General features: G+C 46.8%; 1 protein-coding gene across 1 annotated transcript; it reads right to left on the bottom strand.

Annotated features, from left to right (window-relative positions):
* Window positions 1-258: 258 nt before the first annotated feature.
* LOC121586931 (tenascin-like) lies at window positions 259-26,254 on the bottom strand. The gene is made up of 16 exons (XM_045226597.1): window positions 25,819-26,254; window positions 24,981-25,703; window positions 24,673-24,810; window positions 22,389-22,969; window positions 21,611-22,352; window positions 20,782-20,904; window positions 5,764-5,907; window positions 5,418-5,537; window positions 4,900-5,055; window positions 4,556-4,668; window positions 3,886-4,018; window positions 3,561-3,712; window positions 3,259-3,355; window positions 2,429-2,590; window positions 1,970-2,133; window positions 259-1,235 (listed from the first exon to the last, which is right to left on the bottom strand). The coding sequence occupies exons 1-16, from the start codon at window positions 26,252-26,254 to the stop codon at window positions 1,137-1,139; spliced, it is 4,083 nt and encodes a 1,360-aa protein (XP_045082532.1). The 3' UTR covers window positions 259-1,136.
* Window positions 26,255-27,169: the final 915 nt, after the last annotated feature.

The following is a 27,169-nucleotide window of genomic DNA, read 5'->3' as shown; positions in this document are numbered from 1 at the left end:
GCCATCTCCTGCACTCTCTCTCTTCTTGTCTAAATATTTCAAATCAATTCACAAAATACTATCTGTGCACAGAACTTAAATATGTGAAAGAATCATGTCTAGCAAAGGTGGTCCGGTGAACTACTCATGCATGATGTGTAACCTTGCCCGAGACCTGAAGAACTGTGTTAGCAGATTGAGATAATTCCTATGATGTCAGGCACACACACAAGCACCACTCACATAGTTGAGTACAAAAAACCCATCTCCATCCAGGCATTCATTTACCTCATTTATTCCAATAGAGTGAGACAGTGCATATTTTATTACAGTAGTAGTGGGGTGGGAAACCTTTGTGTTGTGTATCAGGTAGAGATGCTTTGGGGTCAGAACAGTACCTTTGTGATGTGCATCAGGTAGAGATGCTTTGGGGTCAGAACAATACCTTTGTGATGTGCATCAGGTAGAGATGCTTTGGGGTCAGAACAGTACCTTTGTGATGTGCATCAGGTAGAGATGCTTTGGGGTCAGAACAGTACCTTTGTGATGTGCATCAGGTAGAGATGCTTTGGGGTCAGAACAGTACCTTTGTGATGTGCATCAGGTAGAGATACTTTGGGGTCAGAACAATACCTTTGTGATGTGCATCAGGTAGAGATGCTTTGGGGTCAGAACAGTACCTTTGTGATGTGCATCAGGTAGAGATGCTTTGGGGTCAGAACAGTACCTTTGTGATGTGCATCAGGTAGAGATGCTTTGGGGTCAGAACAATACCTGTGTCATGTGCATCAGTTAGAGATGCTTTGGGGTCAAACAGTAGAACAATCATTGAGTTTGAGACGGTAAGAGTTGGGTCATAAAACAAAACAGTACAATACAAAATGCTGCAATCACAAATATTTTCTGTCTACTAGTACAACTGAGAGAGACAGCATGATAAAGGTACAGAGCAGGAGCCTGGTGCACTGCACTGTACAGGACAAGTACAGACTGATAAGCTGTCTGTCGTGACGGCTGTTAGGACCACTGGACATGCAAGGTGAGGCAGAATTTGAGATGCAGGAAGTGTGCCATCCACACGTTTATGGTCTCTTGGCGCTCCATTTCTCTGTTTCTCAAAGGAAGGGTTTTAGGGGTGGGCGAGTCAGAGGACAGTCTTAGCCGTGGGTTGTAACGGAGAACCCGGCCGGTCTGAACTTCATCTCAGTAAAGGGAATGGACGAGTCTTTGCCTTTCCAGTCTATCCACACCACACCCTGTAACACAGCACATGCAGTTAAGTCACAGTTGACAGAAAAAAACGTTTTTTTGTTGTTTATTTAACTTAAAAAGATAAAACACTGTGCTGCCTTAAAAGTTACGTTAATTTAGTAGATTAAGTTGAGTTGACAAAACTTAAATTCAGTTACATTAGTTGATAGGAGTTGATAGGAGTTGATACAACTTCAAATAAGAAGTCTGTTCAAATCATAGAGATAGATAGAGGACTAGTGCCAAAAAGCCTGTTTTAGCATGGGGCAGCGCCTTTGAGAAATGTCACCATTTTTAAGTAGTCAACTGGGTGGGACTTCCTATGGGTTAATGAAGGATCACATAATTCCATCTGGGTCATCAGGAAAGATCAGCCAATGAATTATACATGAGCAAACATTCCATAACTGCAGGTCGCAGTAAATCGTCAACCTTGGCTTTACGCCAGTTCAAACAACACACTCCAGGTGGCAGTATGCACCCTTTCAGTTTGTTTACCAACTCATATAAGTAGTAGAATAAGAAAATGGACCACTTCAAAATGGAGATGGCCTCAACGGTGCTGCCCGTGCGCTCACAGACACCATAATTGGACAGACACAAAGAAGAGCCCTCTATCATTCTCTATGGTTAAAATTGAAACACTCAAGATGTGGTGCAGTGTTTATAATCAAAATGTCAAAGCAATGAGAGTTGACGAGAGAAGCACTTAGTGGGATGATACTGATACTAGTCGTACCTGGTTGTTGCTGTTGGTGCCATAGAGGCCGTTGAGGTTGGTCTTGTAACAGTTTTTGTACCACCAGCCGCCCATGTAGGCCCTGGCACAGTGGATGCCCAGGGGGTGGGGTTCCTTGTCTCTGGTGGAGAATGGGCGCCCGTTGTGGTATCTCATGGAGTCACCTTATAGACGTGTTGGGGAAGAAAGAAAGAAGGATCATTCAGGATTTGTAGAGGGAGGGCCGAATCCTACCTTCCACTTTAGACAAAATTTCACTTTAGTGAAAATGTGACTTATGTGAAGGTGATTGACCTCAAATTGAATATTTGTTTGTGAGCCTATTTGAGTTTTGGTTCCTCAACCTTAAGCACCTACTTTGCTAGGTTCTGTCCTCACATTCTATCTTGGCTAGTGTACATGGAAATGATTTTCCTTTCTCATCAGTCTTCCGTTTCCCCTCCATCCCTCCCCTCTTACCTGCAGTGCCAGTGTAGCCAGACACCTCGATGGCGTAGTGTTTGGCCTCTGAGTCGATGGTGAAGCTGGAGTAGTGGGCATAGGCCGTATCATTGCCTGAACCTAGGTCCACTCTCAGGGTCACTGGGCCCATGCTGGTCAGGTTGTGAAGCAGCTCATTACCTGGATGGATGGATTAAAAATAGAGAGAGAAGATTAGGACATTATTTAAAACATATACTGTATGTTCAAACTGTGAGCTGTAGAGTACATACTGTAAGCTTTGGTAGTAGCCTCCCTTTTGATGCACTTAGCAGGGCTGGGGTCAATTCCATTTCAATAGCGAGGGTGCATAAAGAAGGAGGAATTCAGATATGCCGTCATTGTTTTAGCATTACCCACAGAGTTTTTAAACTACGTGGCGCGACATGGCTCAATGTGCCAGTTAATCAGCACAATCGACTTTTTCCTGGGATTTTTCCCCAAATTGCCGCTGTCTTGGAGCTAGAATTGGGATCAAGTTTACTGACGCTAATACAGATACCAAACAAGAATAATGGAAACCACTGGTATAATATGGCGAACTTAGCAAATTAGGCATTTGTGGTAAGTACATGGGGGCCGCAATCTTTATGCATGTCCTCTATTCAGTCAAGTAGACAGAAATTCCTTTCAAATTTTTCTCATAGAGAAGCATTAAAGAAAATTGGAAGAGGAATTTATGTTTACTTCCTGAATTTACTGAAATTCTAATAGAACTTGACCCCAACCCTGAACTACAGTTCTGCGCTTTCCTGTTTGTCCTCTTCTGAGGACTTTGAGTGGATCAGCAGCATTGAGCCAAACCTTACCGAGCCAGAACTCCTCGCTGAGGTTTCCAAAGCCGTTGGTGTAGTCACTCCAGGTTCTGTAGAAATCTGCCTTCCCGTTCATTCTCCTCTGGAACACCTACAGTAAGCAAGACATTCACAAAGCTCATATTGGAAAACTGACCATAGAAAATAAATGTGCACATTTATAGCCATTCTACCATTCCCCCACGTACTATGTCCAATAAAATTCAGCTGATGATTCAATCCCATTCAAACCAGAGAGAGAGAGAGAGAGAGAGAGAGAGAGAGAGAGAGAGAGAGAGAGAGAGAATGTGTCTTACCGTCCAGCCGCCTCCCTCAGTCTCCATGTCACAGTAGACTCTGACTGTCTTCCCTTCCTTGCCCTCTGGGTATAGATCCACCTCTCCTGACTGGAGCACGCCATTCAGCAGCTCCTGGGAACACTCCGTGGGGAACGGGAAGCGCAGTTTTCCTGAGACAAGGGGACACAATTACTATACAAGTACTATATTCTCTGTAAAAGATAAATAACCCCGCTGCCTTAAAATGTTAAGTTATGTCAACTCAGTACGTTGAGTTGATGAAATGGAGAGATTAATGTGGAAAGATACTTTTTGAAATTCACTGCTGGTCTGTAACACCTACCTGTGATAAACTCAGTGGTGACAATAGATGTGTACTGTCCCTCTCTCTCTCCCTGTACCAGCACCGTGTACTTAGACATAGAGAACAGTCCAGTCAGCTTGTACTCCGTCACCGTGGAGTCCAGAATCACCTCCTGGGAAGACAGAGGACCAGAGAAACAGCTTTTTTTTTTTTCTTTTTACCTTTTTACCTCATGTACTGTTGTTTCACCTCATATAGGCTGTGTCCTAAATGGCGCCCTATTTCCTATATAGTGTACTACTATTGACAATGGGTCCTGTTCAAAAGTAGTGCACTATAGGAATATGGTCAGTTGGGACCTAGTCATAGTATACAGATGCAGGATCTTAATTTGATAAGAAATTCTAAAATTGTAGTGTATTTGAGGTTTAAAAAGGCTTCTGATGTTTGTAATTTCCACTTTAAAATTTCAGGCTTGATTTTCCCTTACGAAAAATGTATCAACCCCTATAGAAATGTCCATTAATTATAATAGACATAATTCACATTTCCTGTTGCGGCAGGATTCTTTTCTTGCTGTAGCAAATTGGCTCAAATTAAGATCCTACATCTGTAGCATTGGTATACTATATACAGTAGTAGCAGTATAGTTGTGGTATTGAGTACATATGAATGTACAAGCAAGTATCATACGAGGAATAAAGCTCACCTTGGCCTCCTCTCCTGCCGTCTGATAGGTCACTCTATAGTTACTGAATGCAACACTGGGGGCTTTCCATGATACAACAGCAGAACGAGCGCCCACCTCACCGGCCTTTACAGCTGAAGGACAAACCATCACACATACAGGTACTTTCTGTCCTGGTTATTTTCCATATACAATAGGACCTCAGAAATATGAACATGTCGGGAATAGAGGTCGTTTGGCGCGCTGAAATGTTTGTAACTTTGACCGGTCAGTCCGTATCTCTGAGCTTCAAATCTTTGAGGTTCTATGCTGTAGTTACATGTGATTTTCTGCATGTCAGTGTGTTTTTCCCCCTATGTACTCACCACTGGCAGTTGTGAAGGTGGTAGTGATGGCTGTGCTCTGCAGGCTGTCTTTCTGGCTCAGGGCTTTGACTGTGTACAGGGTGGCTCTCTGCAGCCCTCTCAGCTGGTGCTCTACTGAGTTACCAGACACCATCACTGTCACTGTTACATTAGGAGCTGTGGGAGAGACGAGGGAGGAGGGACAGGGAACACAACTTAGACTAAATCACAGCTTGGAACGGGAATAGAGCAGTATACAGTACATCGTACAGGTGTAGTTATACTAGCTATGGTACATGGTATGTATATACCTTAGGAGGTTGGTGGCACCTTAATTGGGGAGGACGGGCTCGTGGTAATGGCTGGAGCGGAATGAGTGGAATGGTATCAAACACATGGTTTCTATGTGTTTGATGCCATTCCATTTGCGCCGTTCCAGCCATTATTATGTGCAGTCCTCCCCTCAGCAGCCTCCACTAGTTATACTACTGTATATATGTTTACTATATCTTTTCATCAGGAAATGATACCACACTCACTTTTTGCAGACTCATAACTGAGGATGAAAAGGTCTACTTTTCCCATGGCGGGGGTCCATTGCAGCACTGCCTTGGTGTCTGTTATGTTAATTGCTTGGAGAACGGTTGGAGGGGCAGGCACTGCAGTCCAAAGACAATGTGGTGTACATCATTAATTTTGAAGAAAAAAAAAGATGCCTTTATGTCATGTTTTAAAATACTTAATTGTTGTCATATTGCAGAGCAAGACAACTGAAACTGTGGGTAAAAAAAAAGGCAAATGCACTCTAGATCATTTTGCACTACACGTCCAAAGCAGAATGCATGATGATGTACTGTAATGGTGATCTAGGTAAGTGTGCAGTACCTGTGGTGATGATGGCAGTGAGGGGATCACTCTCTCTCTTCCCCATGGTGGACATCACACTGACCTCATAAGTGGCCCCTGAGGACAGCTTGGACAGAGACACATGGGACTGCAGGGAATCCACAGACACAGAACCACTCTCTCCTATCAGGATGAGAGACAGACACAGAACCACTCTCTCCTGTCATGATGAGGGACAGACACAGAGCCATTCTCTCCTGTCATGATTAGAGACAGACACAGAACCACTCTCTCCTGTCAGGATGAGAGACAGACACAGAACCACTCTCTCCTGTCATGATGACAGACAGACACAGAACCACTCTCTCCTGTCAGGATGAGAGACAGACACAGAACCACTCTCTCTTGTCATGATGACAGACAGACATAGAGCCATTCTCTCCTGTCATGATTAGAGACAGACACAGAACCACTCTCTCCTGTCAGGATGAGAGACAGACACAGAACCACTCTCTCCAGTCATGATTAGAGACAGACACATAACTACTCTCTCCCATCATGATGAGAGACAGACACAGAACCACTCTCTCCTGTCATGATGAGGGACAGACACAGAACCACTCTCTCCTGTCATGATGAGAGACAGACACATAACCACTCTCTCCTGTCATGACAGACAGACACAGAACCACTCTCTCCTGTCATGATGAGGGACATACACAGAACCACTCTCTCCTGTCATGATGAGAGACAGACACAGAACCACTCTCTCCTGTCATGATTAGAGACAGACACAGAAACACTCTCTCCTGTCATGATGTGAGACAGACACAGAACCACTCTCTCCTGTCATGATGAGAGACAGACACAGAACCACTCTCTCCTGTCATGATGAGGGACAGACACAGAACCACTCTCTCCTGTCATGATGAGAGACAGACACAGAACCACTCTCTCCTGTCATGACAGACAGACAGACACAGAACCACTCTCTCCTGTCATGATGAGAGACATACATAGAACCACTCTCTCCTGTCATGATGAGTGACAGACACAGAACCACTCTCTCCTGTCATGATTAGAGACAGACACAGAACCATTCTCTCCTGTCAGGATGAGAGACACAGAACCACTCTCTCCTGTCATGACAGACAGACACAGAACCACTCTCTCCTGTCACGATGAGAGACAGACACAGATCGACTCTCTCCTGTCATGATGAGAGACAGACACAGAACCACTCTCTCCTGTCATGATGAGAGACAGACACAGAACCACTCTCTCCTGTCATGACAGACAGACAGACAGACACAGAACCACTCTCTCCTGTCATGATGAGACAAAGACACAGAACCACTCTCTCCAGTCATGATTAGAGACAGACACAGAACCACTCTCTCCTGTCATGATGAGGGACATACACAGAGCCACTCTCTCCTGTCATGATGAGAGACAGACACAGAACTACTCTCTCCTGTCATGATGAGAGACAGACACAGAACCACTCTCTCCTGTCATGATGAGGGACAGACACAGAACCACTCTCTCCTGTCATGATGAGAGACAGACACAGAACCACTATCTCCTGTCATGACAGACAGACACAGAACCACTCTCTCCTGTCATGATGAGAGACAGACACATATCCACTCTCCTGTCATGATGAGAGACAGACACAGAACCACTCTCTCCTGTCATGATGAGAGACAGACACAGAACCACTCTCTCCTGTCATGACAGACAGACAGACACAGAACCACTCTCTCATGTCATGATGAGACAAAGACACAGAACCACTCTCTCCAGTCATGATTAGAGACAGACACAGAACCACTCTCTCCTGTCATGATGACAGACAGACACAGAACCACTCTCTCCTGTCATGATGACAGACAGACACAGAACCACTCTCTCCTGTCATGATGAGAGACATACACAGAACCACTCTCTCTTGTCATGATGAGAGACAGACACAGAACCACTCTCTCCTGTCATGACAGACAGACACAGAACCACTCTCTCCTGTCATGATGAGGGACATACACAGAACCACTCTCTCTTGTCATGATGAGAGACAGACACAGAACCACTCTCTCCTGTCATGACAGACAGACACAGAATGACTCCCTCCTGTCATGATGAGAGACAGACACAGAACCACTGTCTCCTGTCATGATGAGAGACAGACACAGATCCACTCTCTCCTGTCATGATGAGAGACAGACACAGAACCACTCTGTCTGTCATGATGAGAGACAGACACAGAACCACTCTCTCCTGTCATGATGTGAGACAGACACAGAACCACTCTCTCCTGTCATGATGAGAGACAGACACAGAACCACTCTCTCCTGTCATGATGAGGGACAGACACAGAACCACTCTCTCCTCTCATGATGAGAGACAGACACAGAACCACTCTCTCCTGTCATGATGAGAGACAGACACAGAACCACTCTCTCCTGTCATGACAGACAGACAGACACAGAACCACTCTCTCCTGTCATGATGAGACAAAGACACAGAACCACTCTCTCCAGTCATGATTAGAGACAGACACAGAACCAATCTCTCCTGTCATGATGAGGGACATACACAGAACCACTCTCTCCTGTCATGATGAGAGACAGACACAGAACTACTCTCTCCTGTCATGATGAGAGACAGACACAGAACCACTCTCTCCTGTCATGATGAGGGACAGACACAGAACCACTCTCTCCTGTCATGATGAGAGACAGACACAGAACCACTCTCTCCTGTCATGACAGACAGACACAGAACCACTCTCTCCTGTCATGATGAGAGACAGAAACATATCCACTCTCCTGTCATGATGAGAGACAGACACAGAACCACTCTCCTGTCATGATGAGAGACAGACACAGAACCACTCTCTCCTGTCATGACAGACAGACAGACACAGAACCACTCTCTCATGTCATGATGAGACAAAGACACAGAACCACTCTCTCCAGTCATGATTAGAGACAGACACAGAACCACTCTCTCCTGTCATGATGACAGACAGACACAGAACCACTCTCTCCTGTCATGATGACAGACAGACACAGAACCACTCTCTCCTGTCATGATGAGAGACAGACACCGAACCACTCTCTCCTGTCATGATTAGAGACAGACACAGAACCACTCTCTCCTCTCATGATGAGAGACAGACACAGAACCACTCTCTCCTGTCATGATGAGAGACAGACACAGAACCTCTCTCTCCTGTCATGACAGACAGACACAGAACCACTCTCTCCTGTCATGATGAGAGACATACACAGAACCACTCTCTCTTGTCATGATGAGAGACAGACACAGAACCACTCTCTCTTGTCATGATGAGAGACAGACACAGAACCACTCTCTCCTGTCATGACAGACAGACACAGAACCACTCTCTCCTGTCATGATGAGGGACATACACAGAACCACTCTCTCTTGTCATGATGAGAGACAGACACAGAACCACTCTCTCCTGTCATGACAGACAGACACATAATGACTCTCTCCTGTCATGATGAGAGACAGACACAGAACCACTCTCTCCTGTCATGATGAGAGACAGACACAGATCCACTCTCTCCTGTCATGATGAGAGACAGACACAGAACCACTCTGTCTGTCATGATGAGAGACAGACACAGAACCACTCTCTCCTGTCATGATGTGAGACAGACACAGAACCACTCTCTCCTGTCATGATGAGAGACAGACACAGAACCACTCTCTCCTGTCATGATGAGGGACAGACACAGAACCACTCTCTCCTCTCATGATGAGAGACAGACACAGAACCACTCTCTCCTGTCATGATGAGAGACAGACACAGAACCACTCTCTCCTGTCATGATGAGAGACAGACACAGAACCACTCTCTCCTGTCATGACAGACAGACAGACAGACAGACACAGAACCACTCTCTCCTGTCATGATGAGACAAAGACACAGAACCACTCTCTCCAGTCATGATTAGAGACAGACACAGAACCACTCTCTTCTGTCATGATGAGAGACAGACCAGAACCACTCTCTCCAGTCATGATTAGAGACAGACACAGAACCACTCTCTCCTGTCATGATGAGAGACAGACACAGAACCACTCTCTCCAGTCATGATTAGAGACAGACACAGAACCACTCTCTTCTGTCATGATGAGAGACAGACACAGAACCACTCTCTTCTGTCATGATGAGAGACAGACCAGAACCACTCTCTCCTGTCATGATTAGAGACAGACACAGAACCACTCTCTCCTGTCATAATGAGAGACAGACACAGAACCACTCTCTCCTGTCATGATGAGAGACAGACACAGAACCACTCTCTCCTGTCATGATGACAGACACAGAACCACTCTCTCCTGTCATGATGAGGGACAGACACAGAACCACTCTCTCCTGTCATGATGAGAGACAGACACAGAACCACTCTCTCCTGTCATGACAGACAGACAGACAGACACAGAACCACTCTCTCCTGTCATGATGAGACAAAGACACAGAACCACTCTCTCCAGTCATGATTAGAGACAGACACAGAACCACTCTCTTCTGTCATGATGAGAGACAGACACAGAACCACTCTCTCCTGTCATGACAGACAGACAGACAGACAGACAGACAGACAGACACAGAACCACTCTCTCCTGTCATGATGAGACAAAGACACAGAACCACTCTCTCCAGTCATGATTAGAGACAGACACAGAACCACTCTCTTCTGTCATGATGAGAGACAGACCAGAACCACTCTCTCCAGTCATGATTAGAGACAGACACAGAACCACTCTCTCCTGTCATGATGAGAGACAGACACAGAACCACTCTCTCCTGTCATGATGAGAGACAGACACAGAACCACTCTCTCCTGTCATGATGAGAGACAGACACAGAACCACTCTCTCCTGTCATGATGAGAGACAGACACAGAACCACTCTCTCCTGTCATAATGAGAGACAGACACAGAACCACTCTCTCCTGTCATGATGAGAGACAGAAACAGAACCACTCTCTCCTGTCATGATGAGAAACAGACACAGAACCACTCTCTCCTGTCATGATGAGAGACAGACACAGAACCACTCTCTCCTGTCATAATGAGAGACAGACACAGAACCACTCTCTCCTGTCATGATGAGAGACAGACACAGAACCACTCTCTCCTGTCATGATGACAGACACAGAACCACTCTCTCCTGTCATGATGAGGGACAGACACAGAACCACTCTCTCCTGTCATGATGAGAGACAGACACAGAACCACTCTCTCCTGTCATGATGAGAGACAGACACAGAACCACTCTCTTCTGTCATGATGAGAGACAGACCAGAACCACTCTCTCCTGTCATGATTAGAGACAGACACAGAACCACTCTCTCCTGTCATAATGAGAGACAGACACAGAACCACTCTCTCCTGTCATGATGAGAGACAGACACAGAACCACTCTCTCCTGTCATGATGACAGACACAGAACCACTCTCTCCTGTCATGATGAGGGACAGACACAGAACCACTCTCTCCTGTCATGATGAGAGACAGACACAGAACCACTCTCTCCTGTCATGACAGACAGACAGACAGACACAGAACCACTCTCTCCTGTCATGATGAGACAAAGACACAGAACCACTCTCTCCAGTCATGATTAGAGACAGACACAGAACCACTCTCTTCTGTCATGATGAGAGACAGACACAGAACCACTCTCTCCTGTCATGACAGACAGACAGACAGACAGACAGACAGACAGACAGACACAGAACCACTCTCTCCTGTCATGATGAGACAAAGACACAGAACCACTCTCTCCAGTCATGATTAGAGACAGACACAGAACCACTCTCTTCTGTCATGATGAGAGACAGACCAGAACCACTCTCTCCAGTCATGATTAGAGACAGACACAGAACCACTCTCTCCTGTCATGATGAGAGACAGACACAGAACCACTCTCTCCTGTCATGATGAGAGACAGACACAGAACCACTCTCTCCTGTCATGATGAGAGACAGACACAGAACCACTCTCTCCTGTCATGATGAGAGACAGACACAGAACCACTCTCTCCTGTCATAATGAGAGACAGACACAGAACCACTCTCTCCTGTCATGATGAGAGACAGAAACAGAACCACTCTCTCCTGTCATGATGAGAAACAGACACAGAACCACTCTCTCCTGTCATGATGAGAGACAGACACAGAACCACTCTCTCCTGTCATAATGAGAGACAGACACAGAACCACTCTCTCCTGTCATGATGAGAGACAGACACAGAACCACTCTCTCCTGTCATGATGACAGACACAGAACCACTCTCTCCTGTCATGATGAGGGACAGACACAGAACCACTCTCTCCTGTCATGATGAGAGACAGACACAGAACCACTCTCTCCTGTCATGACAGACAGACAGACAGACACAGAACCACTCTCTCCTGTCATGATGAGACAAAGACACAGAACCACTCTCTCCAGTCATGATTAGAGACAGACACAGAACCACTCTCTTCTGTCATGATGAGAGACAGACCAGAACCACTCTCTCCAGTCATGATTAGAGACAGACACAGAACCACTCTCTCCTGTCATGATGAGAGACAGACACAGAACCACTCTCTCCTGTCATGATGAGAGACAGACACAGAACCACTCTCTTCTGTCATGATGAGAGACAGACACAGAACCACTTTCTTCTGTCATGATGAGAGACAGACCAGAACCACTCTCTCCTGTCATGATTAGAGACAGACACAGAACCACTCTCTCCTGTCATAATGAGAGACAGACACAGAACCACTCTCTCCTGTCATGATGAGAGACAGACACAGAACCACTCTCTCCTGTCATGATGAGAGACAGACACAGAACCACTCTCTCCTGTCATGATGAGAGACAGACACAGAACCACTCTCTCCTGTCATGATGAGAGACAGACACAGAACCACTCTCTCCTGTCATAATGAGAGACAGACACAGAACCACTCTCTCCTGTCATGATGAGAGACAGACACAGAACCACTCTCTCCTGTCATGATGAGAGACAGACACAGAACCACTCTCTCCTGTCATGATGAGGGACAGACACAGAACCACTCTCTCCTGTCATGATGAGAGACAGACACAGAACCACTCTCTCCTGTCATGACAGACAGACAGACAGACACAGAACCACTCTCTCCTGTCATGATGAGACAAAGACACAGAACCACTCTCTCCAGTCATGATTAGAGACAGACACAGAACCACTCTCTTCTGTCATGATGAGAGACAGACCAGAACCACTCTCTCCAGTCATGATTAGAGACAGACACAGAACCACTCTCTCCTGTCATGATGAGAGACAGACACAGAACCACTCTCTCCTGTCATGATGAGAGACAGACACAGAACCACTCTCTTCTGTCATGATGAGAGACAGACACAGAACCACTTTCTTCTGTCATGATGATAGACAGACCAGAACCACTCTCTCCTGTCATGATTAGAGACAGACACAGAACCACTCTCTCCTGTCATAATGAGAGACAGACACAGAACCACTCTCTCCTGTCATGATGAGAGACAGACACAGAACCACTCTCTCCTGTCATGATGAGAGACAGAAACAGAACCACTCTCTCCTGTCATGATGAGAAACAGACACAGAACCACTCTCTCCTGTCATGATGAGAGACAGACACAGAACCACTCTCTCCTGTCATGATGAGAGACAGACACAGAACCACTCTCTCCTGTCATGATGAGAGACAGACACAGAACCACTCTCTCCTGTCATGATGAGAGACAGACACAGAACCACTCTCTCCTGTCATGATGAGAGACAGACACAGAACCACTCTCTCCTGTCATGATGAGAGACAGACACAGAACCACTCTCTCCTGTCATGACAGACAGACAGACAGACACAGAACCACTCTCTCCTGTCATGATGAGACAAAGACACAGAACCACTCTCTCCAGTCATGATTAGAGACAGACACAGAACCACTCTCTTCTGTCATGATGAGAGACAGACCAGAACCACTCTCTCCAGTCATGATTAGAGACAGACACAGAACCACTCTCTCCTGTCATGATGAGAGACAGACACAGAACCACTCTCTCCTGTCATGATGAGAGACAGACACAGAACCACTCTCTTCTGTCATGATGAGAGACAGACCAGAACCACTCTCTCCTGTCATGATGAGAGACAGACACAGAACCACTCTCTCCTGTCATAATGAGAGACAGACACAGAACCACTCTCTCCTGTCATGATGAGAGACAGACACAGAACCACTCTCTCCTGTCATGATGAGAGACAGAAACAGAACCACTCTCTCCTGTCATGATGAGAGACAGACACAGAACCACTCTCTCCTGTCATGATGAGAGACAGACACAGAACCACTCTCTCCTGTCATGATGAGAGACAGACACAGAACCACTCTCTCCTGTCATGATGAGAGACAGACACAGAACCACTCTCTCCTCTCATGATGAGAGACAGACACAGAACCACTCTCTCCTGTCATGATGAGGGACAGACACAGAACCACTCTCTCCTGTCATGATGAGAGACAGACACAGAACCACTCTCTCCTGTCATGACAGACAGACAGACAGACACAGAACCACTCTCTCCTGTCATGATGAGACAAAGACACAGAACCACTCTCTCCAGTCATGATTAGAGACAGACACAGAACCACTCTCTTCTGTCATGATGAGAGACAGACCAGAACCACTCTCTCCAGTCATGATTAGAGACAGACACAGAACCACTCTCTCCTGTCATGATGAGAGACAGACACAGAACCACTCTCTCCTGTCATGATGAGAGACAGACACAGAACCACTCTCTTCTGTCATGATGAGAGACAGACACAGAACCACTCTCTTCTTTCATGATGAGAGACAGACCAGAACCACTCTCTCCTGTCATGATTAGAGACAGACACAGAACCACTCTCTCCTGTCATAATGAGAGACAGACACAGAACCACTCTCTCCTGTCATGATGAGAGACAGAAACAGAACCACTCTCTCCTGTCATGATGAGAAACAGACACAGAACCACTCTCTCCTGTCATGATGAGAGACAGACACAGAACCACTCTCTCCTGTCATAATGAGAGACAGACACAGAACCACTCTCTCCTGTCATGATGAGAGACAGACACAGAACCACTCTCTCCTGTCATGATGACAGACACAGAACCAATCTCTCCTGTCATGATGAGGGACAGACACAGAACCACTCTCTCCTGTCATGATGAGAGACAGACACAGAACCACTCTCTCCTGTCATGACAGACAGACAGACAGACACAGAACCACTCTCTCCTGTCATGATGAGACAAAGACACAGAACCACTCTCTCCAGTCATGATTAGAGACAGACACAGAACCACTCTCTTCTGTCATGATGAGAGACAGACCAGAACCACTCTCTCCAGTCATGATTAGAGACAGACACAGAACCACTCTCTCCTGTCATGATGAGAGACAGACACAGAACCACTCTCTCCTGTCATGATGAGAGACAGACACAGAACCACTCTCTCCTGTCATGATGAGAGACAGACACAGAACCACTCTCTCCTGTCATGATGAGAGACAGACACAGAACCACTCTCTCCTGTCATGATTAGAGACAGACACAGAACCACTCTCTCCTGTCATAATGAGAGACAGACACAGAACCACTCTCTCCTGTCATGATGAGAGACAGACACAGAACCACTCTCTCCTGTCATGATGAGAAACAGACACAGAACCACTCTCTCCTGTCATGATGAGAGACAGACACAGAACCACTCTCTCCTGTCATAATGAGAGACAGATACAGAACCACTCTCTCCTGTCATGATGAGAGACAGACACAGAACCACTCTCTCCTGTCATGATGAGGACAGACACAGAACCACTCTCTCCTGTCATGATGAGGACAGACACAGAACCACTCTCTCCTGTCATGATGAGAGACAGACACAGAACCACTCTCTCCTGTCATGATGAGAGACAGACACAGAACCACTCTCTCCTGTCATGATGAGAGACAGACACAGAACCACTCTCTCCTGTCATGATTAGAGACAGACACAGAACCACTCTCTCCTCTCATGATGAGAGACAGACACAGAACCACTCTCTCCTGTCATGATGAGAGACAGACACAGAACCTCTCTCTCCTGTCATGACAGACAGACACAGAACCACTCTCTCCTGTCATGATGAGGGACATACACAGAACCACTCTCTCTTGTCATGATGAGAGACAGACACAGAACCACTCTCTCTTGTCATGATGAGAGACAGACACAGAACCACTCTCTCCTGTCATGACAGACAGACACAGAACCACTCTCTCCTGTCATGATGAGGGACATACACAGAACCACTCTCTCTTGTCATGATGAGAGACAGACACAGAACCACTCTCTCCTGTCATGACAGACAGACACAGAACGACTCTCTCCTGTCATGATGAGAGACAGACACAGAACCACTCTCTCCTGTCATGATGAGAGACAGACACAGATCCACTCTCTCCTGTCATGATGAGAGACAGACACAGAACCACTCTGTCTGTCATGATGAGAGACAGACACAGAACCACTCTCTCCTGTCATGATGTGAGACAGACACAGAACCACTCTCTCCTGTCATGATGAGAGACAGACACAGAACCACTCTCTCCTGTCATGATGAGGGACAGACACAGAACCACTCTCTCCTCTCATGATGAGAGACAGACACAGAACCACTCTCTCCTGTCATGATGAGAGACAGACACAGAACCACTCTCTCCTGTCATGATGAGAGACAGACACAGAACCACTCTCTCCTGTCATGACAGACAGACAGACAGACACAGAACCACTCTCTCCTGTCATGATGAGACAAAGACACAGAACCACTCTCTCCAGTCATGATTAGAGACAGACACAGAACCACTCTCTTCTGTCATGATGAGAGACAGACCAGAACCTCTCTCTCCAGTCATGATTAGAGACAGACACAGAACCACTCTCTCCTGTCATGATGAGAGACAGACACAGAACCACTCTCTCCTGTCATGATGAGAGACAGACACAGAACCACTCTCTTCTGTCATGATGAGAGACAGACACAGAACCACTCTCTTCTTTCATGATGAGAGACAGACCAGAACCACTCTCTCCTGTCATGATTAGAGACAGACACAGAACCACTCTCTCCTGTCATAATGAGAGACAGACACAGAACCACTCTCTCCTGTCATGATGAGAGACAGAAACAGAACCACTCTCTCCTGTCATGATGAGAAACAGACACAGAACCACTCTCTCCTGTCATGATGAGAGAAAGACACAGAACACTCTCTCCTGTCATAATGAGAGACATACACAGAACCACTCTCTCCTGTCATGATGAGAGACAGACACAGAACCACTCTCTCCTGTCATGATGACAGACACAGAACCACTCTCTCCTGTCATGATGAGGGACAGACACAGAACCACTCTCTCCTGTCATGATGAGAGACAGACACAGAACCACTCTCTCCTGTCATGACAGACAGACAGACAGACACAGAACCACTCTCTCCTGTCATGATGAGACAAAGACACAGAACCACTCTCTCCAGTCATGATTAGAGACAGACACAGAACCACTCTCTTCTGTCATGATGAGAGACAGACCAGAACCACTCTCTCCAGTCATGATTAGAGACAGACACAGAACCACTCTCTCCTGTCATGATGAGAGACAGACACAGAACCACTCTCTCCTGTCATGATGAGAGACAGACACAGAACCACTCTCTCCTGTCATGATGAGAGACAGACACAGAACCACTCTCTCCTGTCATGATGAGAGACAGACACAGAACCACTCTCTCCTGTCATAATGAGAGACAGACACAGAACCACTCTCTCCTGTCATGATGAGAGACAGAAACAGAACCACTCTCTCCTGTCATGATGAGAAACAGACACAGAACCACTCTCTCCTGTCATGATGAGAGACAGACACAGAACCACTCTCTCCTGTCATAATGAGAGACAGACACAGAACCACGCTCTCCTGTCATGATGAGAGACAGACACAGAACCACTCTCTCCTGTCATGATGACAGACACAGAACCACTCTCTCCTGTCATGATGAGGGACAGACACAGAACCACTCTCTCCTGTCATGATGAGAGACAGACACAGAACCACTCTCTCCTGTCATGACAGACAGACAGACAGACAGACACAGAACCACTCTCTCCTGTCATGATGAGACAAAGACACAGAACCACTCTCTCCAGTCATGATTAGAGACAGAAACAGAACCACTCTCTTCTGTCATGATGAGAGACAGACCAGAACCACTCTCTCCAGTCATGATTAGAGACAGACACAGAACCACTCTCTCCTGTCATGATGAGAGACAGACACAGAACCACTCTCTCCTGTCATGATGAGAGACAGACACAGAACCACTCTCTTCTGTCATGATGAGAGACAGACACAGAACCACTTTCTTCTGTCATGATGAGAGACAGACCAGAACCACTCTCTCCTGTCATGATTAGAGACAGACATAGAACCACTCTCTCCTGTCATAATGAGAGACAGACACAGAACCACTCTCTCCTGTCATGATGAGAGACAGAAACAGAACCACTCTCTCCTGTCATGATGAGAAACAGACACAGAACCACTCTCTCCTGTCATGATGAGAGACAGACACAGAACCACTCTCTCCTGTCATAATGAGAGACAGACACAGAACCACTCTCTCATGTCATGATGAGAGACAGACACAGAACCATTCTCTCCTGTCATGATGACAGACACAGAACCACTCTCTCCTGTCATGATGAGGGACAGACACAGAACCACTCTCTCATGTCATGATGAGAGACAGACACAGAACCACTCTCTCCTGTCATGACAGACAGACAGACAGACACAGAACCACTCTCTCCTGTCATGATGAGACAAAGACACAGAACCACTCTCTCCAGTCATGATTAGAGACAGACACAGAACCACTCTCTTCTGTCATGATGAGAGACAGACCAGAACCACTCTCTCCAGTCATGATTAGAGACAGACACAGAACCACTCTCTCCTGTCATGATGAGAGACAGACACAGAACCACTCTCTCCTGTCATGATGAGAGACAGACACAGAACCACTCTCTTCTGTCATGATGAGAGACAGACACAGAACCACTCTCTTCTGTCATGATGAGAGACAGACCAGAACCACTCTCTCCTGTCATGATTAGAGACAGACACAGAACCACTCTCTCCTGTCATAATGAGAGACAGACACAGAACCACTCTCTCCTGTCATGATGAGAGACAGAAACAGAACCACTCTCTCCTGTCATGATGAGAAACAGACACAGAACCACTCTCTCCTGTCATGATGAGAGACAGACACAGAACCACTCTCTCCTGTCATAATGAGAGACAGACACAGAACCACTCTCTCCTGTCATGATGAGAGACAGACACAGAACCACTCTCTCCTGTCATGATGACAGACACAGAACCACTCTCTCCTGTCATGATGAGGGACAGACACAGAACCACTCTCTCCTGTCATGATGAGAGACAGACACAGAACCACTCTCTCCTGTCATGACAGACAGACAGACAGACACAGAACCACTCTCTCCTGTCATGATGAGACAAAGACACAGAACCACTCTCTCCAGTCATGATTAGAGACAGACACAGAACCACTCTCTTCTGTCATGATGAGAGACAGACCAGAACCACTCTCTCCAGTCATGATTAGAGACAGACACAGAAACACTCTCTCCTGTCATGATGAGAGACAGACACAGAACCACTCTCTCCTGTCATGATGAGAGACGGACACAGAACCACTCTCTCCTGTCATGATGAGAGACAGACACAGAACCACTCTCTCCTGTCATGATGAGAGACAGACACAGAACCACTCTCTCCTGTCATGATGACAGACACAGAACCACTCTCTCCTGTCATGATGAGGGACAGACACAGAACCACTCTCTCCTGTTATGATGAGAGACAGACACAGAACCACTCTCTCCTGTCATGACAGACAGACAGACAGACACAGAACCACTCTCTCCTGTCATGATGAGACAAAGACACAGAACCACTCTCTCCAGTCATGATTAGAGACAGACACAGAACCACTCTCTTCTGTCATGATGAGAGACAGACCAGAACCACTCTCTCCAGTCATGATTAGAGACAGACACAGAACCACTCTCTCCTGTCATGATGAGAGACAGACACAGAACCACTCTCTCCAGTCATGATTAGAGACAGACACAGAACCACTCTCTTCTGTCATGATGAGAGACAGACACAGAACCACTCTCTTCTGTCATGATGAGAGACAGACCAGAACCACTCTCTCCTGTCATGATTAGAGACAGACACAGAACCACTCTCTCCTGTCATAATGAGAGACAGACACAGAACCACTCTCTCCTGTCATGATGAGAGACAGAAACAGAACCACTCTCTCCTGTCATGATGAGAAACAGACACAGAACCACTCTCTCCTGTCATGATGAGAGACAGACACAGAACCACTCTCTCCTGTCATAATGAGAGACAGACACAGAACCACTCTCTCCTGTCATGATGAGAGACAGATACAGAACCACTCTCTCCTGTCATGATGACAGACACAGAACCACTCTCTCCTGTCATGATGAGGGACAGACACAGAACCACTCTCTCCTGTCATGATGAGAGACAGACACAGAACCACTCTCTCCTGTCATGATGAGGGACAGACACAGAACCACTCTCTCCTGTGCACCAAGACTGCGTCCCAAATGGCACCCTATTCCCTGTATGTCAAATGTAGTGCATTATATAGGGAATAGGGTGCCATTTGGGACACCGGCTATGATTTACACTGAAACAGTGTCAGTGTTTGGGGAGGACGAAGGTCTTTTGGCTGAACAGCTGACAAAAGGGTTGTGAATAAACTATTTTCTTAAGTGTTCAAAGCTTCATCACCTTGTCACTTACAGTAGGTCCCCCCAGTAACTTACCCGTGACCGAGTGAGTGTATGTGATTTTGAAGCCGGAGAGTGTGCTCTTTGGTTTGGACCAGGACACAGAAAGAGAGGCCTCTGTCATGTTACTGAACAGCAGCTCGGTAGGTGGCTCAGGCCCTGCATGGGGAGTAAAGGAATAAGGAAGTGGAGAGGTCAGAAGAGGATCTTTAAAGGAACCTCATATTCATTATCTCCAGCACCACACCAATGTCTACATATGTGAAAACAGCGCGTTTCTATGATCTGTGTGTTAAAAAGATAAGAAGAACGGTCCTAAAAACTGCTTCTCTGTGACATCACAGGGTTGAATTAAAAGTAAGAAAAACTGCGATTTTCAAAACGAGTTTCTAGCCAGAGGGAGGGTATTTTCTTGCTCCCCACGTCACGGCGAATGTCATAGTGTTTTTTAAATGTTTTAACTTTTGATGACGACATCAGGTAGAATTTTGTTCTTTATATTATTTTCTACAAAACGTGGAAATGCGCCGTTTTCACATATGTAGATACTGTTGCTGGAGATAATGAAAATGAGGTTTGAAAAGTGGTGGAATTGCCCTTTAGTGTGAAGGAAAAGGTTAAAAAGTCACTAAAGTCACAGTAGATTTGAAGTATAGAAAATATAGATACAATGGGATATTCTGTCTAGAGACAAGTGATGATTTAGTGCAGCCACAGTTTAAATTGAAAGAGAGACATGCAGACTATCCAATACATGAACAAACACATTGAGTGAAAATATACATTTACTATAGGGGTTATTCATCAAAAGTTATGGTCAGATTTTATGAATAAGTCTCTATGTGGGTTTGGTTCTCCTAATTACCTGTCGTGGCGGTTACTCTGTGAATCTTGGAGCGGGATCCGGGAGCTGTGCCGAATATGTGCAGGGAGTAGTGGGTCTGAGGTCGCAGGTTACTGAACTCCACAGAGCGAACGCTGCCAGGGAGAACAATGGAAACCCTCTTTGTGTGAGCTTTACCTCTGGAGCTACCGGGAGCTTTAGTGGGGAAAGTGATGGTTCCATTAGTGCTCTCACTCTGTTTTTGGATCTCAATGGTGGTGTTGACGACTGCGGCTACTCTGTCCTCTCCCCCAACAGCAGCTGCCTCCTCCGCCTCTTCCTCCTCCTCTTCCTCGCCCTCGGCCCTGTGCTCTCTTCTGGACAAGGTGAAGTTCTTGAACATGGCTGTCGGGGCCGACCATGTGAGGGTGAAGCCGTACGTGGTGATGTTCTGAACCTTCACAGAGCCAAGTCCGCTGCCGACTCCTGTTCCTGCTTTCTTGGTGGTGTCTTTGAAACACTGGATTATTGTTGTCCTGTTGCTGAGGACTTTGACTTCAGAGGTGGTCTCCACAGTGGTCACGTTCACAAGATACTGACTCTTGTGTGGGACTGGCTTCCCTTTGCCTGAGCCTGTCTTCACAGTAGTTTTAGATGTGCCTGAGGAGATGTCAGCCTCTGTCTTATTGCCCTTTGTAAGGGTGATCTTGCCCGTCCCAGCCTTAGTGCTATCAATAGCCAATGACACCTTTGTAATGTTCATAGTCCCCTGAACTAATTTCACCTTTTGCACTGTTTTCTTTCCAGATGTTAGAGTCACATTCTTCTCAGCCAACGTCGACTGCTCCAGAGTCTCTTTTCCTGACCGGGTTTTGTTCACAGACGTCTTCACAGTGCTTAGGGTGACATTGGCTTGTGGCTGGTCTTGGAGGTTGCCAGCTTTAGCATTTGCTTGACCTGCAGATTCTTCCTTAACTGTTGCTTTCAACTTCAGGTCAGGTTTGGACTGCTTCTTTAGAACTGTCGTTTTGCCTTTGCTCTCTTGCTTTCTTCCTCCATGGTGTTTCAACAGAACCTGTCCGACGGTTGGTCGGACCAGTCCAATCTTGGTAGCATTGGAGTGGGTGGAGACTTTTTTTTTTGTTTTAGTGACAGTAACCCCCTGTTTGGCTGGTGTCTTGGTGAGGCCTGTTTTTACACTTGTGGTCACTTTCGTTTTGCTTTTGATGTCACCACCCTCTTTGGCGGCTGTAGGTTTCTTTTGCTCCGTTTTCTTCTGGAAGATGGTTTGGTCTGCTATGGTCTTCTTCCCCTGCAGACTCTCCTTGATAGCATTGCTCTCAGGTGATACCTTCAACGCCACCGTCTCCGCTGTTATCTGGATTTTGTCTTTGGTACCTTCTGGAGATTAGAGAAAAAAAGAGTTGTTCCAATAACCACACTAGCATACCACTTAGAATGAAGCAATGTAAACTCAGCAAAAAAATAAATGTCCTCTCACTGTCAACTGCGTTTATTTTCAGCAAATCTAACGTGTAAATATTTGTATGAACATAACAACATTCAACAACTGAGACATAAACTGAACAAGTTCCACAGACATGTGACTAACAGAAATAGAATAATGTGTCCCTGAACAAAGGGGGGGTCAAAAAAGTAACAGTCAGTATCTGGTGCATTAAGTACTGCAGTGCATCTCCTCCTCATGGACTGCACCAGATTTGCCAGTTCCTGCTGTGAGATGTTACCCCACTCTTCCACCAAGGCACCTGCAAGTTCCCAAACATTTCTGGGGGGAATGGCCCTAGCCCTCACCCTCCGATCCAACAGGTCCCAGACGTGCTCATTGGGATTGAGATCCGGGCTCTTCGCTGGCCATGGCAGAACACTGACATTCCTGTCTTGCAGGAAATCACGCACAGAACAAGCAGTATGGCTGGTGGCATTGTCATGCTGGAGGTGTCATGTCAGGATGAGCCTGCAGGAAGGGTACCACATAAGGTAGGAGGATGTCTTCCCTGTAACGCACTGCCTTGAGATTGCCTGCAATGACAACAAGCTCAGTCCGATGATGCTGTGACACATCGCCCCAGACTATGACGGACCCTCCACCTCCAAATCGATCCCGCTCCAGAGTACAGGCCTCGATGTAACGCTCATTCCTTCGACGATAAATGCGAATCCGACCATCACCCCTGGTGATACAAAACCGCGACTCGTCAGTGAAGAGCACTTTTTGCCAGTCCTGTCTGGTCCATCGACGGTGGGTTTGTGCCCATAGGCGACATTGTTGCTGGTGATGTCTGGTGAGGACCTGCCTTACAACAGGCCTACAAGCCCTCAGTCCAGCCTCTCTCAGCCTATTGCGGACAGTCTGAGCACTGATAGGAGGGATTGTGCGTTCCTGGTGTAACTCGGGCAGTTGTTGTTGCCATCCTGTACCTGTCCCGCAGGTGTGATGTTCAGATGTACCAATCCTGTGCAGGTGTTGTTACACGTGGTCTGCCACTGCGAGGACGATCAGCTGTCCGTCCTGTCTCCCTGTAGCGCTGTCTTAGGCGTCTCACAGTACGGACATTGCAATTTATTGCCCTGGCCACATCTGCAGTCCTCATGCCTCCTTGCAGCATGCCTAAGGCACATTCACGCAGATGAGCAGGGACCCTGGGCATCTTTCTTTTGGTGTTTTTCAGAGTCAGTAGAAAGGCCTCTTTAGTGTCCTAAGTTTTGATAACTGTGACCTTAATTGCCTAACGTCTGTAAGCTGTTAGTGTCTTAACGACCGTTCCACAGGTGCATGTTCATTAATTGTTTATGGTTCATTGAACAATCATGGGAAACAGTGTTTAAACCCTTTACAATGAAGATCTGTGAAGTTATTTGGATTTTTACGAATTATCTTTGAAAGACAGGTTCCTGAAAAAGGGACGTTTCTTTTTTTGCTGAGTTTATATTGGGCATGCATTCTAAGTGGTGTGCTTGTGTAGCTACTGGAAGTGAACCTTAGATTATGAGGTGCTAGTATGTCTCTAGCTGATTTGCAATAAATAAAATCAGATCAAAGAAGACAAGTCAGATCAGATGAAGAAGCCACAGTAACTGACTTTTACTGCAGTCAGCTCCAGGTGCGCACTTAGTGCAGTCTGGACCAAGGAACCCTGGGAGGCAGACGCACTTTCCCTTCTCACATTTCCCATTCGCACTGCAGTCATTGGGACAGGGGCCTTTGGAGCAGGAAGCACCTGGTAGGAAAGGGAAGAGAGTATACAGTATGAAACCAGACAGGGCAAACATCGAAAGATCAAATGTGAACTATTCTGGATTTCATTCAAACTAGCCTCATGGACAATCTTTCATGAGGTTTGCAACTAGGAGGTTACGGTTATGTGTAACTAAATAAGACCAGTCGTACATTTACTCTTCATGAGGGACATCTCTTTCTCCAGCCTGCCAACGCGTCCTTTCAGTGCTGCCATCTCGGCCACACATCCCCCGGTGCAGGAGGTAGGAACCAGACTGATGCGGTGGGTCAGGGTTAGAGGTGAGCCAGGCTTCAGCTTCAGCTCATGGGTCTGGGTCTGGGTCTGGGGCTGCTCCTTGGTGCGGTTGCTAGCGTCACTCTGGGTGTCCTTGCTGATGCAGCCAGAGTCAGAAGTGATGAGCACCTTGATGGGGTTGGGGTGTGGCGGTGTGGGGGAGGGTTTGTTTTTGGTGGTGGTCTTTGGACCGCTGGCTTTGGGAGGCTTGAGGGGGGTCGAAGGGGCTGGGAGAATCTGATTGGCTTCGGTTGGGCTTAGGGGTTTCGGAGTGGGCTTAGGGGTCTCTTTGGTGAGTTTGACGAGCTTGGCTGTTGGAGGCTTGAGGGGGGTCGAGGGGGCTGGATGTGTCTGATTGGCTGCAGTTGGGTTTAGGGCTTTCGGAGTGGGCTTAGGGGTCTCTTTGATGAGTTTGCCGAGCGTGGCTGTTGGAGGCTTGAGGGGGGTCGAGGGGCCTGGATCTGTCTGATTGGCTGCAGTTGGGCTTAGGGCTTTCGGAGTGGGTTTAGGGGTCTCTTTGGTGAGTTTGACGAGCTTGGCTGTTGGAGGCTTGAGGGGGGTCGAGAGGGACTGGATGTGTCTGATTGGCTGCAGTTGGGCTTAGGGCTTTCGGAGTGGGTTTAGGGGTCTCTTTGATGAGTTTGACAAGCGTGGCTGTTGGAGGCTTGAGGGGGGTCGAGGGGGCTGGATGTGTCTGATTGGCTGCAGTTGGGCTTAGGGCTTTCGGAGTGGGCTTAGGGGTCTCTTTGATGAGTTTGAAGAGCGTGGCTGTTGGAGGCTTGAGGGGGGTCGAGGGGGCTGGATGTGTCTGATTGGCTGCAGTTGGGTTTAGGGCTTTCGGAGTGGGCTTAGGGGTCTCTTTGGTGAGTTTGATGAGCGTGGCAGTTGGAGGCTTGAGGAGGGTCGAGGGGGCTGGATGTGTCTGATTGGCTGCAATTGGGCTTAGGGCTTTCGGAGTGGATTTAGGGGTCTCTTTGGTGAGTTTGACGTGCGTGGCTGCGGTTTTTGGTTTTGCGAGGGAGAGGGTGAGAAGAACGTGGTGTTTGGGTTCACTTCCTGTTCCTATAGCGTTTCTTTTCTCATTGGTAACTGGAGTTTGAAGGGAGGGGAACGGGGTTAGCAGGAAGAGGAGGGCTAGAGAAAACAACATTTTAACTAAAGAGCAGTAACTTGATATTGAGACAGAATAGTATTTGGAGGGTCTGAATTCCAACAGTTCTATAAATTCCTTCCCAATGTCTCAGTGGAGAGGAGGCAAGACAATCCACCAGGGTTTTCCTACGAATGAAAAAGAAAAAAACAAGTCAGCTAAAATGAATATACTCAGATTACAGTTTATTAACATATGCAAAGCCATTCTGGAACCAAGTCCTAAAGTTAGGTTTGCGCTGTGGCCATTGGCTGTAGAGGTATGTAGTGACTACGAGCCAGAGAGGCTCAGCGCACAACATATAAGCACTGTGTTCACTACTAGTAGTATATTCTGAGGTGCTGCTGTACATTTTCACTGTACATTTCCGCTTTCCTTCTCCAACCACATACACTGAACCCTTTCCTCACTTTGCTCCTAAACTGTTTGTTTTTTTGCTCACTCACCAGGTGAAGAAAGGGGGTATTATACCGTACATACCTACTACTTGTAGTAGCTCTATCCAAAAGTCCTCCTTGAGGTCAAACCCCCACATCCAAACTGACAAAGTTTATTCAGAATGCTTTCAATGAGAACATTATGCTTAGCACAGGAGGTTGGTGGCACCTTAATTGGGGAGGACAGGCTGGTGGTAATGGCTGGAGCGGAATGAGTGGTTTCCATTTTTTTTGTATGCCATTCTATTCCCTCTGTTCCAGCCATTATTATGAGCCGTCCTCCCCTCAGCAGCCTCCACTGATGCTTAGTACAGTACAGTTAAAGATCTAGGGCAAGCTAGGGAATATCTGGAAAGCATTTAACACATACGCATCGATCCTCTGATGACAGAAATAACAACAATTTCTCTCACTGGATGGCTAACTCCAATGGCTGATTAAATGATACGGCCGGATCACTTCCTAGGCTAACAAGTTA

The sequence above is a fragment of the Coregonus clupeaformis genome, chromosome 17, assembly GCF_020615455.1.
Source record: "Coregonus clupeaformis isolate EN_2021a chromosome 17, ASM2061545v1, whole genome shotgun sequence".
NCBI lineage: Eukaryota > Metazoa > Chordata > Actinopteri > Salmoniformes > Salmonidae > Coregonus > Coregonus clupeaformis.
This window is presented reverse-complemented; position numbering and strand designations above follow the sequence as displayed.

Excerpts from the sequence above, each read along its gene's own strand:
- LOC121586931 (XM_045226597.1), bottom strand. The coding sequence starts at position 26,254 with ATGTTGTTTTCTCTAGCCCTCCTCTTCCTGCTAACCCCGTTCCCCTCC. Across the intron at positions 2,591-3,258 it reads CAGCGAGGAGTTCTGGCTCG|GTAATGAGCTGCTTCACAAC; the intron begins GTAAGGTTTGGC and ends CCATCCATCCAG. Across the intron at positions 2,134-2,428 it reads TGGCTACACTGGCACTGCAG|GTGACTCCATGAGATACCAC; the intron begins GTAAGAGGGGAG and ends CACGTCTATAAG.